This window comes from Pteropus alecto, unplaced genomic scaffold (assembly GCF_000325575.1).
Source record: "Pteropus alecto unplaced genomic scaffold, ASM32557v1 scaffold21, whole genome shotgun sequence".
NCBI classification, from domain to species: Eukaryota; Metazoa; Chordata; class Mammalia; order Chiroptera; family Pteropodidae; genus Pteropus; species Pteropus alecto.
In genome coordinates, this window is record NW_006436282.1 from 11,772,209 (window position 1) to 11,786,288 (window position 14,080).

At 37.8% G+C, this 14,080-nt stretch overlaps 1 protein-coding gene across 2 annotated transcripts in view; it reads right to left on the reverse strand.

The window, feature by feature from the left end:
- Nucleotides 1-853: 853 nt before the first annotated feature.
- The window catches only part of AGR2 (anterior gradient 2, protein disulphide isomerase family member), a 14,298-nt gene continuing 1,071 nt past the window's right edge, over nt 854-14,080 (reverse strand). For both annotated transcript variants that reach the window (XM_006911965.3, XM_015589430.2), the window contains exons 2-8: nt 12,287-12,432; nt 11,979-12,042; nt 11,805-11,857; nt 10,363-10,436; nt 8,268-8,331; nt 5,916-5,999; nt 854-4,691 (exon numbers count right to left, since the gene is read on the reverse strand). In XM_006911965.3, coding sequence (XP_006912027.1) covers nt 4,642-4,691; nt 5,916-5,999; nt 8,268-8,331; nt 10,363-10,436; nt 11,805-11,857; nt 11,979-12,042; nt 12,287-12,425 — 528 coding nt within the window. In that variant the 5' untranslated portion in view covers nt 12,426-12,432 and the 3' untranslated portion in view covers nt 854-4,641. The remainder of the gene's footprint in view (nt 4,692-5,915; nt 6,000-8,267; nt 8,332-10,362; nt 10,437-11,804; nt 11,858-11,978; nt 12,043-12,286; nt 12,433-14,080) is intronic.

Below are 14,080 nucleotides of genomic sequence, written 5' to 3' on the forward strand. Positions count from 1 at the left end.
TAGGAGATCCCGGAAAGATTGAGTAACTTTCCAAGATGGCCCAAGCCATCTTAAGTACCATCTTTAGCTGAAGACAAAAGAGAGGTGTGTGTGTGTGCGCGCGCACACCAGTTTTGGGGGTCACCAGGAATGGAAGTGAATGAAAGGGTTTGTTAGACAGAATTGTCAGTGACTTCTCCAGTTGATAAGAATCTTTTGTGCTTTAGTGTCATCTTCTGATGCAGAGGAGAGATACCCTGCAAATGGGGATTTCCTTTATTACTGTTAATTTCCCTTATAACAGGGTAAACTTCTCTGTTTTCAGAGCTCCTCCTGTGTCTGCTGTTTTTCAAAAATAATCAGCTCAAAAGGATATGCCCAAGAGGAATATTCTTGGGGGCTGGGGTGCTGTATATTTTGCTATCCTTAAGTGTCATATTGTAAGTGACGCATGAAGGAAGTGAGACTTTTGAACTCTGTCTTCCCTTTAAGGCATTTTATTTGGTTTCTTCCCTGTTTCCTTTGTGACATTTTGAACTTTGCATGAGTTTCTGGAATCTTCTAATATAATATTTTCCTTGGTACAAAGGATTATATGTGGAAACGGCTATTTCAGAGATAACCAACCCGTAGCCTTGGTTTGTGCTCTAATTGCAGTGGCCTTAATTTGGGTCCACCTAATTACAAATCAGGGCCTGGGAAGCACACATGCACCTTTAGGGCCGTAAATTATAGAATTATAAGAGTGGGTAATTGCTGGTGGTTAGCCACTCGAGAAATAATATACTCTTAAGTACCAAGAGCAGCCTTGGCAGATTAATCTAAGCTTGCTGTTCCCTCAGGCAGATCTAAAGGTCGTAGATTATCCAGTCTGTTCTGGGAGGTCTCTCTGATCTTTGTGTCTGGGTGCAGAGAGGTACAGCTCCCATTCTACAGAATGAAAAGCCTCTGAAATGGGTCTATCCTGAATCCTAAATGGCTGCTGGTGAGCCTGGGGAAGTCAGGCCGATCACAGAATTCCAGGAGCACCACTGCCTGTGGGCGCAGAAGTGCTACCACAAACAAAGCCTCACAGGAGGGTGAGTTTCAGATCGAGTCTGTCCTTGAATTACAACAAATGGCTGTAAGGCAAACTCAAAACCCTGGAGCTTCCCTGCCCTCCTCCCCCGCAAACCTAGCACTTATTTAAAAAAGGAACTTTGTAACTTATATATTTCTCTTATTCCCTATTTACATGTGCCACTTAGAGGAAGATTTCTTAGAACATTTGCCCAGTCAGTCTTGATGGTAAAGGTAAAATTTTAGAGAATAAGATGCTAATCCAAAGGAAAACTGTTAGACTATAATTTCTAAAGTCTGAGCACATGTGGCATAAATTCATCCCAGATACTCTGTTTTCTAAGCAGCCATGAGTTTGATATGAAAACCAGTTCTGTGTGTTCAACCTAAGTAATATGCAGCTGAACAGAGCCTTTCAGAGAGGGAAAAGCAACCAGAGTGTGGCTTTTAGTTCTTAGTGTCCTTAAGCCAAAACCTCCTCCTATAATTTTCTTAAATATTTTTTTAACCCTGTTAAAATTTATTCATTCTTTTGAAAATACGCTGAGTAAATATCTGAAACTACTTTTTAGCTGGTATGAAAAGTTAGAATCACATTTTTACACAGTATATTTCACAGGCAAAAAACACTTTCAGGCGTGGTGCTTATACAAATATGATCATTCATTCACATGTCGATTGTTTTATTAGTGATGACGTTAAAGTTACCGACCAAGTTTTCTTCCGGGTTTCTGGATGAGTGAGGGTTTGTGTAAAGTTGTTCTGCACTTGGTTATGTTTGGGGCTGGCAGTTTTTACCCCTGGCTCTCTATGCCAAGTGCAATTACAAAATGCGTTGTTAGTGAATGTTTTCTGAACCATTCTAAGGAAACAACCAACAATGCCCTCCACCCCACCCCAGGGAGGGAGAGAGAGAGAAAAGAAAATAGAGCTCTTGATATTGGAGTTTTTCTGGAATGTCAGATCACAACCTGGCAATTGTAGTCATTGAAAGACCTCTCGAGACAGTAGAAAAGGAGATAGTCAGACGCTTTTGCCGTGCGCCAGGCTGCTTCTCATCTACTCTCAAGAAAATCAGCTTTGGAATTTTGTTTTCAAATAAAGGCTTAAGGGAGTTAGTTGCCTGTTAGTTAAAATATATGTCAAAGAATGGACTTTGATATCATTTGGAAGGCAAAACCACTTTTGCTTACTTTCAGATTCTGTTTTACAGGTAGATAAGGTCATAACTTGACAAGGGGCTTTTTAGTAAGTTAAGTTGACTTTACTTGAACTTTGAAGTCTGCCTCATTTGTAAGGCACTGGAGAAAATTCTGTTCTTGCCTTAGAGCTTTTTCTGTTCTTTGCCTAGCTCCTATTCTTGCCAGTGATTGCTGAAGGTAGCTACTTAGGATTACTGAATGTGTAAAGCACATGAGAAACCAAAGCAGAGCTAGATGGTCATAATCATTTGAAGAAGACTGTGGCTCTAAAACAGGTAAAGATGGTTTAATCAAACATATTGATCTTTCATGTAAAAGATGATCTATGTTACCAACTTTTTAAAAAGTTGGTTCCTCTGCCCCCCTCCGCCCACAAAGCTGTGGGGCCTCAGGTAAAACTGATAAAATTTTTACTGTGGGAAAACATATGTACCAGAAAACTTAACACCGTACCATTTTTAAGTGTATAATTCATTGTCATTAAGTACATTCACATTGTTCCACAGTCATCGTCGTCATCTACTTCCACAACTTTTTCATCTTCCCAAATTGAAAATCTATGACTGGTACATAGTAACTCCCCACTCCCCTCCCCCTTCGGATCCTGGCAATCTCCAGTTTATATTCTGTCTATGAATTGGACTACTCTAGGGACCCCATATAAGTGGAATCACACAGTAGTTCCTTTGAAATTGGTTTATTTTATTTACCATGATGTCTTCAAGGTTCACGCATGTAGCATATGACAGAATTTCCTTCCCTTTAAAGACTAGAGAATATTCCATGGTGTATATATAACACATTTTGTTTATCCATTCAGTCATCAGTGAATATTTGGGTTGCTTCTACCTCCTGGCTGTTGTAAATAATGCTATGAACAAGAGCGTACAAATATCTTTTCCCTATTTACAGTTATTTTGTGCACATACTCAGAAATGGAATTACTGAATTGTGAAAACTCTTTTCCTCCCAATAACCCTCAGAGAACTTTCTAAATGGAATATTTTATCTTAAGTACATGTACGCTACCAATGTATAAGAAGGGAATCTAGTCCCTCTGGTGATATTTTTGCTGAGGATTTTTATGTCATTAAATCAACGATATAGCCTCACAATCAATTAGGGAATAGCTCTGTCAAAGTACTGTGAGATAGAAAAGTATTTAAAATATATTATCTGCTCTGGAGAAGTTAATAATGCCAAAGGATCTATTCAGAAAAGGAGCTAGCTAAAAAAGTTATTCAAGACAAAATAATAATAATAATAATAATAATATGCAAAGCATTGTACAGACCACCATAGCCATTCAGGGGCTAAATAAGTCAGTGGGGGTTGGGTGATAAAAGAATTCCGTACACTGATGAATGTGAAATTATTCAACATGTCATAAAGAAGTTAATACAGAGTTTTGATTTTTGTCAGGCGATAAAGAGTTAAAGTAGGTAAAGCTACTCCCCTATCTGATGCCTTGCCCTCTCAGCTTTTCCAAAGATAAGTAGTGACCTCTGATCTCTGCCCCATAGACAGGATATCACTGCCCTTCGCTCTTCTCTTAGTCACATTTTGGTGAAGAAGATGGGAACAATTCAACTGAATTTATTTCAGGCCAGGACTCTGAAAGCTTGACAGAGACCATGTGTATTGTAAGGCCAATTTTCAGGATTTCTTTAGCTTGTATGTATTCTTGGGTTCACATGTTCTTGAAATGACCATTAGTCTGAAGGAGAAAGCTACCTGCCAGAGGCTTTCTCTGAGAAGATTCAGCTGAGCAAAATCTAACTAAAATTGAATTGCTAAATTAAAATGTGGACATAGCATAGGCATTTTAGGCCAGGAGTCGTCTTAAATTCAGGTGACTGTTTTTCTTGGGATGCCTTTCTACATAGTCCTCCACACTAAAGCATACTATTTGACACTGCTGTTGATTAAGCTAATGTCTACCTCTGGTCACCCAGTGAGAAGCTACAGCGAGGTGAGATGATAACTTTGACTGTCTTTGGTCTTCAGTGCTTGAACTAGTTTTGTCTTGTCCCCTCTTTGAACATTTTTTGTTCAAACGTCCTTTTGGTGAATGAACCAAATAGATTTTCTGTGAAAGACCAAGTTTGGGGAAAAAAAGACAACAAGTTTGAACACCCCCAAAAGGATTTATTTTTTTTTTTAAAGTATGACTCACTAAGGTAGTATACAACATTGTTTTCCCACATGTATACTTGCCACCACATTAAAAAAAAACAAAAAACAAAAGCCAGCTGTTATAACCACATGATTAGATTAAACCATAATCTAATCAGCATGACCAGCAGTGCTTCTGCCTTCTCCAGGGTCTGCTGATATCTCCTCTGGTTCCAAGTTGCAAGGCCTAGTGCAGAGGCAAAAGCTTGCAAATTTTGTCTTTTCTCTACAATTCAGTCTTCAGCAACATGAGAGCTTTCTTCATGTTGTCAATTACTAGTGGAAGAGAAAGGAAAGTCAAGATGTGACCAGAAATTGTACTAATAGGTAAAATAAACCCCAAATTCGGGTACTCGATCGATAAAACTCGATCGTTTTATCCTATGGTGAATAGTTGGTAATCTAATTGTAAACTTTTTTCTAAAATTATGGGTAATGGCTTTATATCACAATCCAGTTATTTTCAATAGTAAATGCCTTTTCTACGAGGCACTATGATATTACCTATGCAGGAGACCTGCCTTTAAGGAGTCCAAAGTCTTATTAAGATAATGTGCTGTTATTTTGAGAATGATCAGTACTTGGGCTGTGCTTTCACTGGTCCTCCCAGTCATTGCTAATGGACTGTGATAATCTTTTTGCTGCCAAGACATAGCCTCAGAATCTTTTCCCAAATAATGTTTTAAGTCAGTGCCCCTGATGAGAATTTCTGTAATAATGAAAAATATTCAGTGCCTTTGCATCAAGTACTTGAAATATAGTTAATGTGATTTCGGAAATGAATTTTAAATTATAAGTAATTTTAATATTAAACAGCTACAGGTGGCTACTGGATAACATATTGGGCAGTGTAGTTCTGGGCCACTAGTCATTGAGCAGAATTGGTTCTTAGGACAAAACCCAGTTTTTTTCCCAGAAGGACTAATAAGGTGTCACAAGTAGAGTTTCCCATCGAGGTATTTCATCTACCTTGAGTCCCTCTTGCTCTTCCCCCCCCGCCCCCCATTTTACGGCAACCCCAAGGGCCATATCTTGGCAACTCTTTGGAGCCATCTTTACTACTGATCTTTAAGACTGAACTCAATTTTAACTTCAACAAGGGAGACTAAATTATTTCAGTTTCATTATTTGGGTGGGTGGGTAGGGAACAAAGCATGTGGATTACTACAACTATTGTACTAAATTCTGTGGTAGAAAGAGTTGTACGCTAGTGTGACTAAGAGAAGATCTGAAAAGCGGGTAATATGGCCATAGAATACGCCTAGAGAAAAAGATACCCAATCAAAAAAATTTATCTTCGATTGAGATTTAAAGAAAAACGAGATCAAGCTGAGAGTGATTTGCCTGAGGAGGAGACTAGTTAGGGTCAAGCTGATTCTCTGGTTTCCCTGAGCAGGGCTTTCCTTTCCTTCCTCATGGTCATGTGGCCTCCGCTGCCAGCACAGCGCCATAGAGATGTTCATCAGCGCAATAGAGATGTTCAATGGCCTTAGCACTTACATAGAGCTGCGTCAGAAGGTTCGTAAGCGTAGAGACGATTTGAGTATCTTCCAGTGATGTCGGCTCTAACTGTCAGGGATGGGTCTGTAAGGAAAAGACAGAAGGCATGGAGTGCTACGTTTCCAAGTAATGTCTATTGCTTGACATAGCTCACGTATTTGTCCTTGTCCAATGAAAGGAACACAGCATGTGTCCCGTAGGATGGCATCTACTCCAACCATTCTGCAACCCAGCCTCCAGCAGTCAGGACCCTAAAGCCCTGCTGGGAGCCATCAACAGCCCCACGGAGAAGATTATGAATCCTGCTGTCTTATCTGTAGCAACCTGAAGATGGGTTATTATCTTTGGGGTTGTGTTTTGGTTTTATTGAAAACATTGGCATTCTATATTAAATTATTTTAAACTTTTGAAATGATTATGTTGTAATTGTATCACCAAGAGCAACCTAGATAATTAGAAACCAACATCCAATGCTTAGTGTTCACAACGAAGGTTCGTTTGTTTGTTTTAATGAAGAAAAGAAAGTAAGCCCTTAAGAGCAGCAAAGGTCAAATAAGCATGAAACATCCCTATTTCTTACTTTATTGTTAATTAGTTGCATTTTGAAAATAGAGATTTAGGAGTCTTCCCTTATGTATTGTTTAAACCTGTTTTTTTTTTCTTTCATGTTTTATATTTAACTGGAAGTTATCAATCAGACAGAAAGGTATTTTTGATATATGGTACATCTAAAAGGGAGGTAGTGCTAGGGTATACAGCAGTCTAGAAACCTTAGATGATTGAAGAAGAAAAAGGTGCACGTCGTGAAATCTAAGTAAAGAGGACATGTGAGAAGCACCTGTTTGTTTGCAGAGTCTGTCACAGGTATTTGAGTGGACAGGCTCTGCCATTTCAGAATATTGGACTGGGATCAACATAAATGACAAGAAACAGACACTCTTTTGTTTCAACAGAGACTGACGACCTGCTACTGCGTACAGAGGATACAAGCAGCTGGTCTGATCTTGGTATTAAGTTAACATAAAAGGCTTTTAACACCCAGCCACTGGCTCACAATCTGGGCTGCACAATGGAATCACCTGGAGAACTTTGAAAAATACTGACGCTGTGTCCCACCCCTAGAGATTCCGATTTAATTGGTTTGAGGCATGGCCTGGGCAGCTTGAGTTTTAAAATCTTCCAGATGATTCTAATGTGCAGACAGTGTGGAGAACTCCTGAGCTGGAGTTGTTTCTTATGACTGCAGGAACCAAATGCGGGTTAAAATTCCCTTAGATGGGAAAACTGTGAACAGAATTCCTGTACAAGGTAAGACTGGATGTCCTATTAAGTCTCTCCCAATTTCAGGGGTTCTAAATTTTCTAAGTCCTAACAACAAAAAAAATCTATAAGGCTCCAGTTCAGCCTCTCTTCTTTCTTTACTTTTTATTCCTCATTTGTACATTTAACATAAACTTGGAGGAATTACAAAGGCGAACCACTTGGTTAGAGTAAGCTCTTTTATGGGATGGGCTTAATTATAGATTTTAAGTCAGTAAGATTTTGATCAAAGCTAAACTCAATTAATTTGTTGTCATTTAAGAAATATTTATTGTTAGCCTACCACTGGGCGATGCTGAAAATGTGATGGTGAGCAGAAACAGGGTCAGTCCCTGCCACATGTTTATAGTCCCATGGGGGAAATATTTATTAAACAATCACCCAGTAAATGTTAAATTATGACCGAGGAAAGTAGGACCATTGAAAGAAACATTGTGACACAAAAGCCCATTGTGCGGATTTGATCAGGTCAGTGAAAAGCAGTGATGACTGGGGACTTAACTAGGTGACTTGAAGTTGCAGAGGGAGAGTGGGAAAGGCTTTTCAGCAGAGGGAACAGCATAGGACAAGTTCCAGTGGCAGGAAGAAACATGCCTACTTGATTTTTTTTTCAACTCATATTCCTAACTTTCCTAAAGTTATCATCAACATTGTCAGAAAGAAGAGTCCAACACACAAACTGAAAGTTTGCCTGATTAAAAATAAGTATTGACAGACCTGAAGTATTTGGGAAAATGACTAATGTATTTAAACCGTTAACAGGGTGTGTCCTGCTCAGATGTGTTTCTGGCAGAAGATGAAAAGTTAAAATTAGCATGTGAGAAAAAGTGCTGTGAAAATAGCTAGAAGATCACATTTTCTAATGAAAATACTTTGTGAAACTTAAAAGAACATCATACCCCTCATTAGAGCTTTGTGGTGGCATTGGCCATGGTGGAGTGGCAGATAAGGGTGGTGAAGACCGAGGAAGAGAAATGGGCGTGCTTGTGTAATTTTCAGAGTGCATTTCATCTCATTGTTACTTTTACTTACCAACAAACATAATTCTGGGGACGTATTGGCCATCAGGAGAAAGGTGTTTGTCAGTTGTTTCATACTAAGATTTAAAATAAAAACAGTTTTTAGTTTGTTTACTCATTATTTTCAAACTTGCTAATACAAAAATGTGTCCATTACTGTACTAGGCATCTTAAGATCACGTAAGGCACATCTCTTCCACAAGAGTTTATAATATAGATGGACAGACAAGTTACATGCATAAAATAATAAGTTAGTGCAGAATGTGATGCAGAACAGGAGGTAAAGCACTGAATGTATAGGATAAACAACAAAAAAGTTTAAGAAGGAAGAATTCGGAAGGAATTATAGCATTCAGGGAAGACGTCCTCTATGAAGTAAGAGGAAATAGATTAATTAAAAAAAGCAGAAGTAATTTTTGGAGAAATTGACAGAAACACAGGATTATCTTGAGCATCCATCTATCCAGTTATCAAATTTTTATTTAAAAGTTTATTTAGCAATATACAGCACTTACCACTCAAAGATGCGTAACCTATTGGGAGATGCAGGTAGGAAAATGAATATTGGGAACCAGTGGATGCAATGTTATAATAGAGGATATGCCTATGCCATGGGTGCCCAGAGTAGGACATATAAATCAGTGTGCAAGTTCTTTCTATTAGGACTTTATGAAGTGAATAAGGAGGAATCTTAAAAAATGAATAGAAGTCAGTTACGTGGAAAAAGATCATTGTAGGCAAAGGGGAGAGATTGTGCATGGTAGAAATGGATAGCGTTTTTCTGATAATTTTTTCTAATAATTTAGTTTTTGGAAAAGACTAAAACATAGGGGATGTATGAGGTGGTGGTGAGAGAAGATGCTGGAGAGGGGCTTCAGGGGCCAGCTCATGAATGACCTTGTCCACTGTACCTCAGTGTTTGCATTTGTTCATAAATAGATAAGACCCAGTGGAGGGATGTTAGAAGAGGTACTGTGGTTTTTGGAGTGATTAACTTGATGCCCACATAGGATTAGATGGAATTTATCTTGTAGGCAGGGAGCCATTTCGTAATATTGCAATAAGCTAGGCAAAGTGAACAATTCTTACACTAAAATTGTGGTTCCCAGTTTACAAAGAAGTGACCAAGCAACAAAAATATTTGAAAGTTAGAACTGCAGGACTTTGTGACTGCTGGCTTTGTGACTGCTGGGGGAGAGTAGGAGAGTTCAATCTAGAATAACATGTTCTGTAAAAAAAAACTTTATGAAAAGCCTGGATAAAGCTGATAAAGTCAACATCAAACATGTTGAGTGTAAGCTAATTATGGGATGTCTGGAACATGGTTGTATGCACAAGTTGAAACTCGTTGCATGCTTAGGTAAGAGGTGGGAATTATCAGTGTGTGGCCATTGATTAAAGGCGATGTAGATGATGTTGCCCATAGAGACTATGGAATATGAAAACAAGGAGTATGTCAAATAACGATTCACCAAGGCACTATTATTAGGGAGTGGAAGGAGGAAGAGGATCCTGTGGAAGGGAGGTAGGGAAGAATTACTGGTGTAGATGCTCTTTTGAAGAAGCCAACTTGTCAGCCTGTGAAGAGTATGAGAGAGGGGGCTGGGGGCTGGGGGCTGGAGGCGGGGAACTGACTCAGGGTTATGGTAGACTAAGGCAAAAAGCTTGAACATCAGGAGAGGTGGTGATGATGAAGTTAGTGGGAATGCATGAGGATAAACATGTTTAGATTTTGATTGTCAGAGAGGTCTGTTTCAGGGAGAGAGGAGACAAAGGCTAAGAATATGTATAAAACAGCCAGGACTGCAGGAAGGGGCACAGGAAGTAATTTGCAAAATACAAATACCTTCAATTATTACAGCAACAGAGAATATCCTACCCACAGGAGAGTACTTTTCTGACAACCTAAAATTATTAATTACTAAATAAAAACATTAACATGAAATATAGATTACTAATAAAGTATTATTTTCTCTCTAGTCTTCGAGATGAGATATTTGGAACAAATCCCAGTTCATGCAGTATGATTAAAATGTATAGGAAAAATGAATCATTCTTTTCAAATCATGAGCACTGGAGATGTCAGTGATGGTGAAAAGTACACTTACAACTAGATTGATGAGGACAAACTGCTCTGCCAATTTCTGGATTTCTTTATTTTCAGCAAACATTTTCTTTAAAGCTGTAATACAAAGAGAAATCATTAAGCATCCATCTCATCACCAGTGAAAACCATTATTCTCTGTTATATTTTAAGTTGAACTGTATTTTTAACACAATATTCAATTTTACTCTTTCAGACAATGATTAGTGAAGTAATATCTAGGCCATTGACTACCTTTGCTTCTTACCATTCACCCATTCATGCATTTATCTATTTATTGATTGATTTTTTTCAGCCCAGATTTATTGAGTGGCTACTCTGCGGTAAGCACTGTTTTATGCACTGGGGATAGAGAAGTGGAAAAAAAAAAAAAAAAGGGCTTTTTTTCATAGAACTCAAATGCCTGTATAGGAGATAGACCATAAACAAGTAAACATATATGTATCTAATAATTTCAGGTGGAGATATGTACTTTGGAGAAAAACAAAGCAAAGCAAGAGGTTTAAGAGCTATAGAGTAATCAGGGTAGACCTCTCTGAGGAGGCTGACATTGAAATGAGAGAGTTATCTATTCTAAGATTTGGGGGGTATGTCATACTAGGCAAAAGGGATAATAAGAACAATAGTCCTGAGGTGGAAATGAACTCAGATGTTTGAAGAACAAGCACAAAATCCAGGCTAGCTGGAGTGGAGATAAAAAAAAAAAAAGAGAAGAGTGGTAAGAAAAGATGGAGCCAGTACCCAGATCATGTCCAGCCTTATAGGCCGCGGTCAAGCATTTGGATTTAATTTGACCCGTGACGAGAAGTCACTAGTGATAGGATCTGATTTATGTGTAACAGCCTCATTCTGCCTTCTGTTTTGAGAGCTGACTATATGGTGACCAGTTAGCTATTATGTTCTAGATAAGATGCAACCTTGGTTTGGACCAGGAGAGTAGCAATAAGACAATTGGGAAGTGGTTAAATTTGAGCAGGACCTGTATACTATACAGAGCTCAGTGCAAAATAAAAACTATGAAACCCATTGTTCAAAAATTATTAAGAATTTGAAGACAGAGACAACAAAACTTTAAACCAAGCATGGAAACCTGAGAGCTGGGCCCTGTGCAACTGTACAGGTTGCATGCTCATGAAGCTGGTGCTGACTTTAGGCTATGTTTTAGAGGTAAAGCCAATGGTAATTGCTGATGTATTGGATGTGGAGTATAAGAGGAAGCAAGAAGTCAAGGACGAATCATAGAGCTTGTTTTTTTTCAAGATATGCACCAATGATTAACATAAAATGTGGAAATATTTGAAGTTACTTTAAAATATCTTCTTACTACATGAAATACTATTTTTTATTCAACCATGCTAGGTGCTAAGGATAGAAAGATGAGTGATCTAAACCTTGGTCCTAAAGCAAAAGCCTATAAAGGAAATCATATTTAGAAGAATAAATTACCTTGACTGTGTGGACATTCATCCAAGTGATGAATAATCATCAAGGGTTTGTTGCTTTAAGAGAAAAAGAGATTGGGTAATTTTTAATGAGCAGGATTTCATGTATAACTAAATAACACTAGATGGTGCTCTTGAGAGCTTTGAGAGAACTCTGCGTAACCCTTAATATTTTTACCTGGTCTTGGATTTATATAAGGCTTCTTCATACGTCTGAGTCCAGATGAGTTGATCACCCCAACCTAAAACAAAACGAACCAGTGCATTTAAAGCTATTATAATTTCAGATCCAAAGCTGTTGAAAAGCTTTGATGGTAAAGACTGGAAATATATACTTGATACTAAAGAAGAAAAACCTCTAGAGAAAGTAGAAATAATTATAAAATTTTGATAAATCTAGAGGGAACCTACAGAAATACGTTCAGCACACGAGTCTCAGCTTCTCAATTTAATGGCATTGGAAGCTGATGAGAGGCTGACTCCTACCTCTGGAGAGGGTCTGGGGCAGTTTGGGTGAAGAGTCCCTTGTGTCCTTCTTAGCTCCCTGTTTGACTGTGGTATCTTTAGCCAGAGTGTAGGAGAGGGCCACCAGGAGTAAGAATGTTGATACTGAAATCTTCTCCATGGCAAATCTGATATGGAAAACAGGTAAAATATCAATAAAACAAAAGGAAATTAGCAGTCTTCAAAATCTTCAGACTGTATCACCAACAGGAATTAGATTTAGCTGAGATTGAAAACATGCAAAATCAGTGAAAAACTATCTTCTACAGAATTTTCCTAAGAATGCAGTGTGAATATCTATCATCTATCTATCTATCTATCTATCTATCTATCTATCTATCTATCTATCTATCTATCATCTATCTATCAATTATCTATCATCTAGCTTTATACAGATATGACTAAACTGATGTAGATCTTTATAGGAATCTACAAACATATATAGATATATTTTAAGAAACACAGATATAGATATATTTTAAGAAAATAAGTCGATGTATATATTCATAACTAAGGAAATTTACATTTAAATTTTATGCTTAAACATTTTCAGTGTTGGAAAGCACCTTATAGATTATCTCTTTTTTTTTTTATCACTTCCCTAATGCCTCAATTTATAGATGAAGAATCTGAAATTCAGACGGGTGAAGATTTATGGGATGGGTGTAGAACCAAGGCTCCGGGATCTTGCCCTTTTGCAGTGCTGGCTCCCATTTTCCCAACCTGAAACAATTACTCTAAACATACATAGTTCTTTAGCCTTCTGTTCAAATGGGGACATTGCCATTGAAAAATATGATCTGAATAAAATGATTCCTTATTTAATTTAAAACCTGCAAAGTTTGTCACTTAACTGCTGTGAAGAAAGTGTCTGTGAACAGGAATGTGAATGGCAAGACAAGGTCCATGAATGAGTGAGGGAGACAGCGAGCTAGCAACGTGAGCTCGCTAGCAAATCACTACAGTTATCCAGGGACCATAACATGCAAAGCTGGGAGACTTGGGATTTTAGTAGAGTCAAAGACTGAAATTGCTTAAAATTAAATATCTAACATTGGTGTAGGTTTTGAATTAAAGCAAATAAGCTCTGAACAGGAAGCAGGATGGACTATCAATGCTTCGTATTTTGAAGGGGAAAAGTTCCCCATGTTCTGATAGCTTGAGTGGGACCCTTTGCCAATTGTTAGCTGATTTTTAAAAAGTGTTGCTAAATCACCAAATCCAGATGATGCCTTGTATTAAACTGACTAATTATCCAAATCATAGTACATAGCCACAGAATGTCTTAACTCAAAAAACAAAAACAAAAAAAAGCAAGGATATACTTTCTTCATTTTTTACACTGATAAAGATGTGGAAATGCCAAGAACAATTTTTGTATCTTAATGTTCTGCAGAAACAACTCAAATGTACTACAAGTCAACAATTTCCAGCTTTCTTAGTACAAAGACTTAATGTTAAAAAAAACCCAGGAACTTTTATGGGAGAGTAATCGTACTTTTTCAATATTAGTTGATTCAGAAACATCATAGCAAATAGCTACTTTGGCTTTATGAACAAACGTCTGATTTTGTATTTTAGTTATAACAACAGCATCTATGTATATTAAAAAAATAATTGTGAATTGATGAGGAAGCATTTTACCCATTTAGTTCATTGACAGTCCTTGTCGTGCAAGTGGCACTTAACAGCCCTTGTGATAGCTCCACAGCTTACAGGTTAGAACTATTGATATGTTACATGTTATGGTAGGACGACTCAACAAAGACTAATATA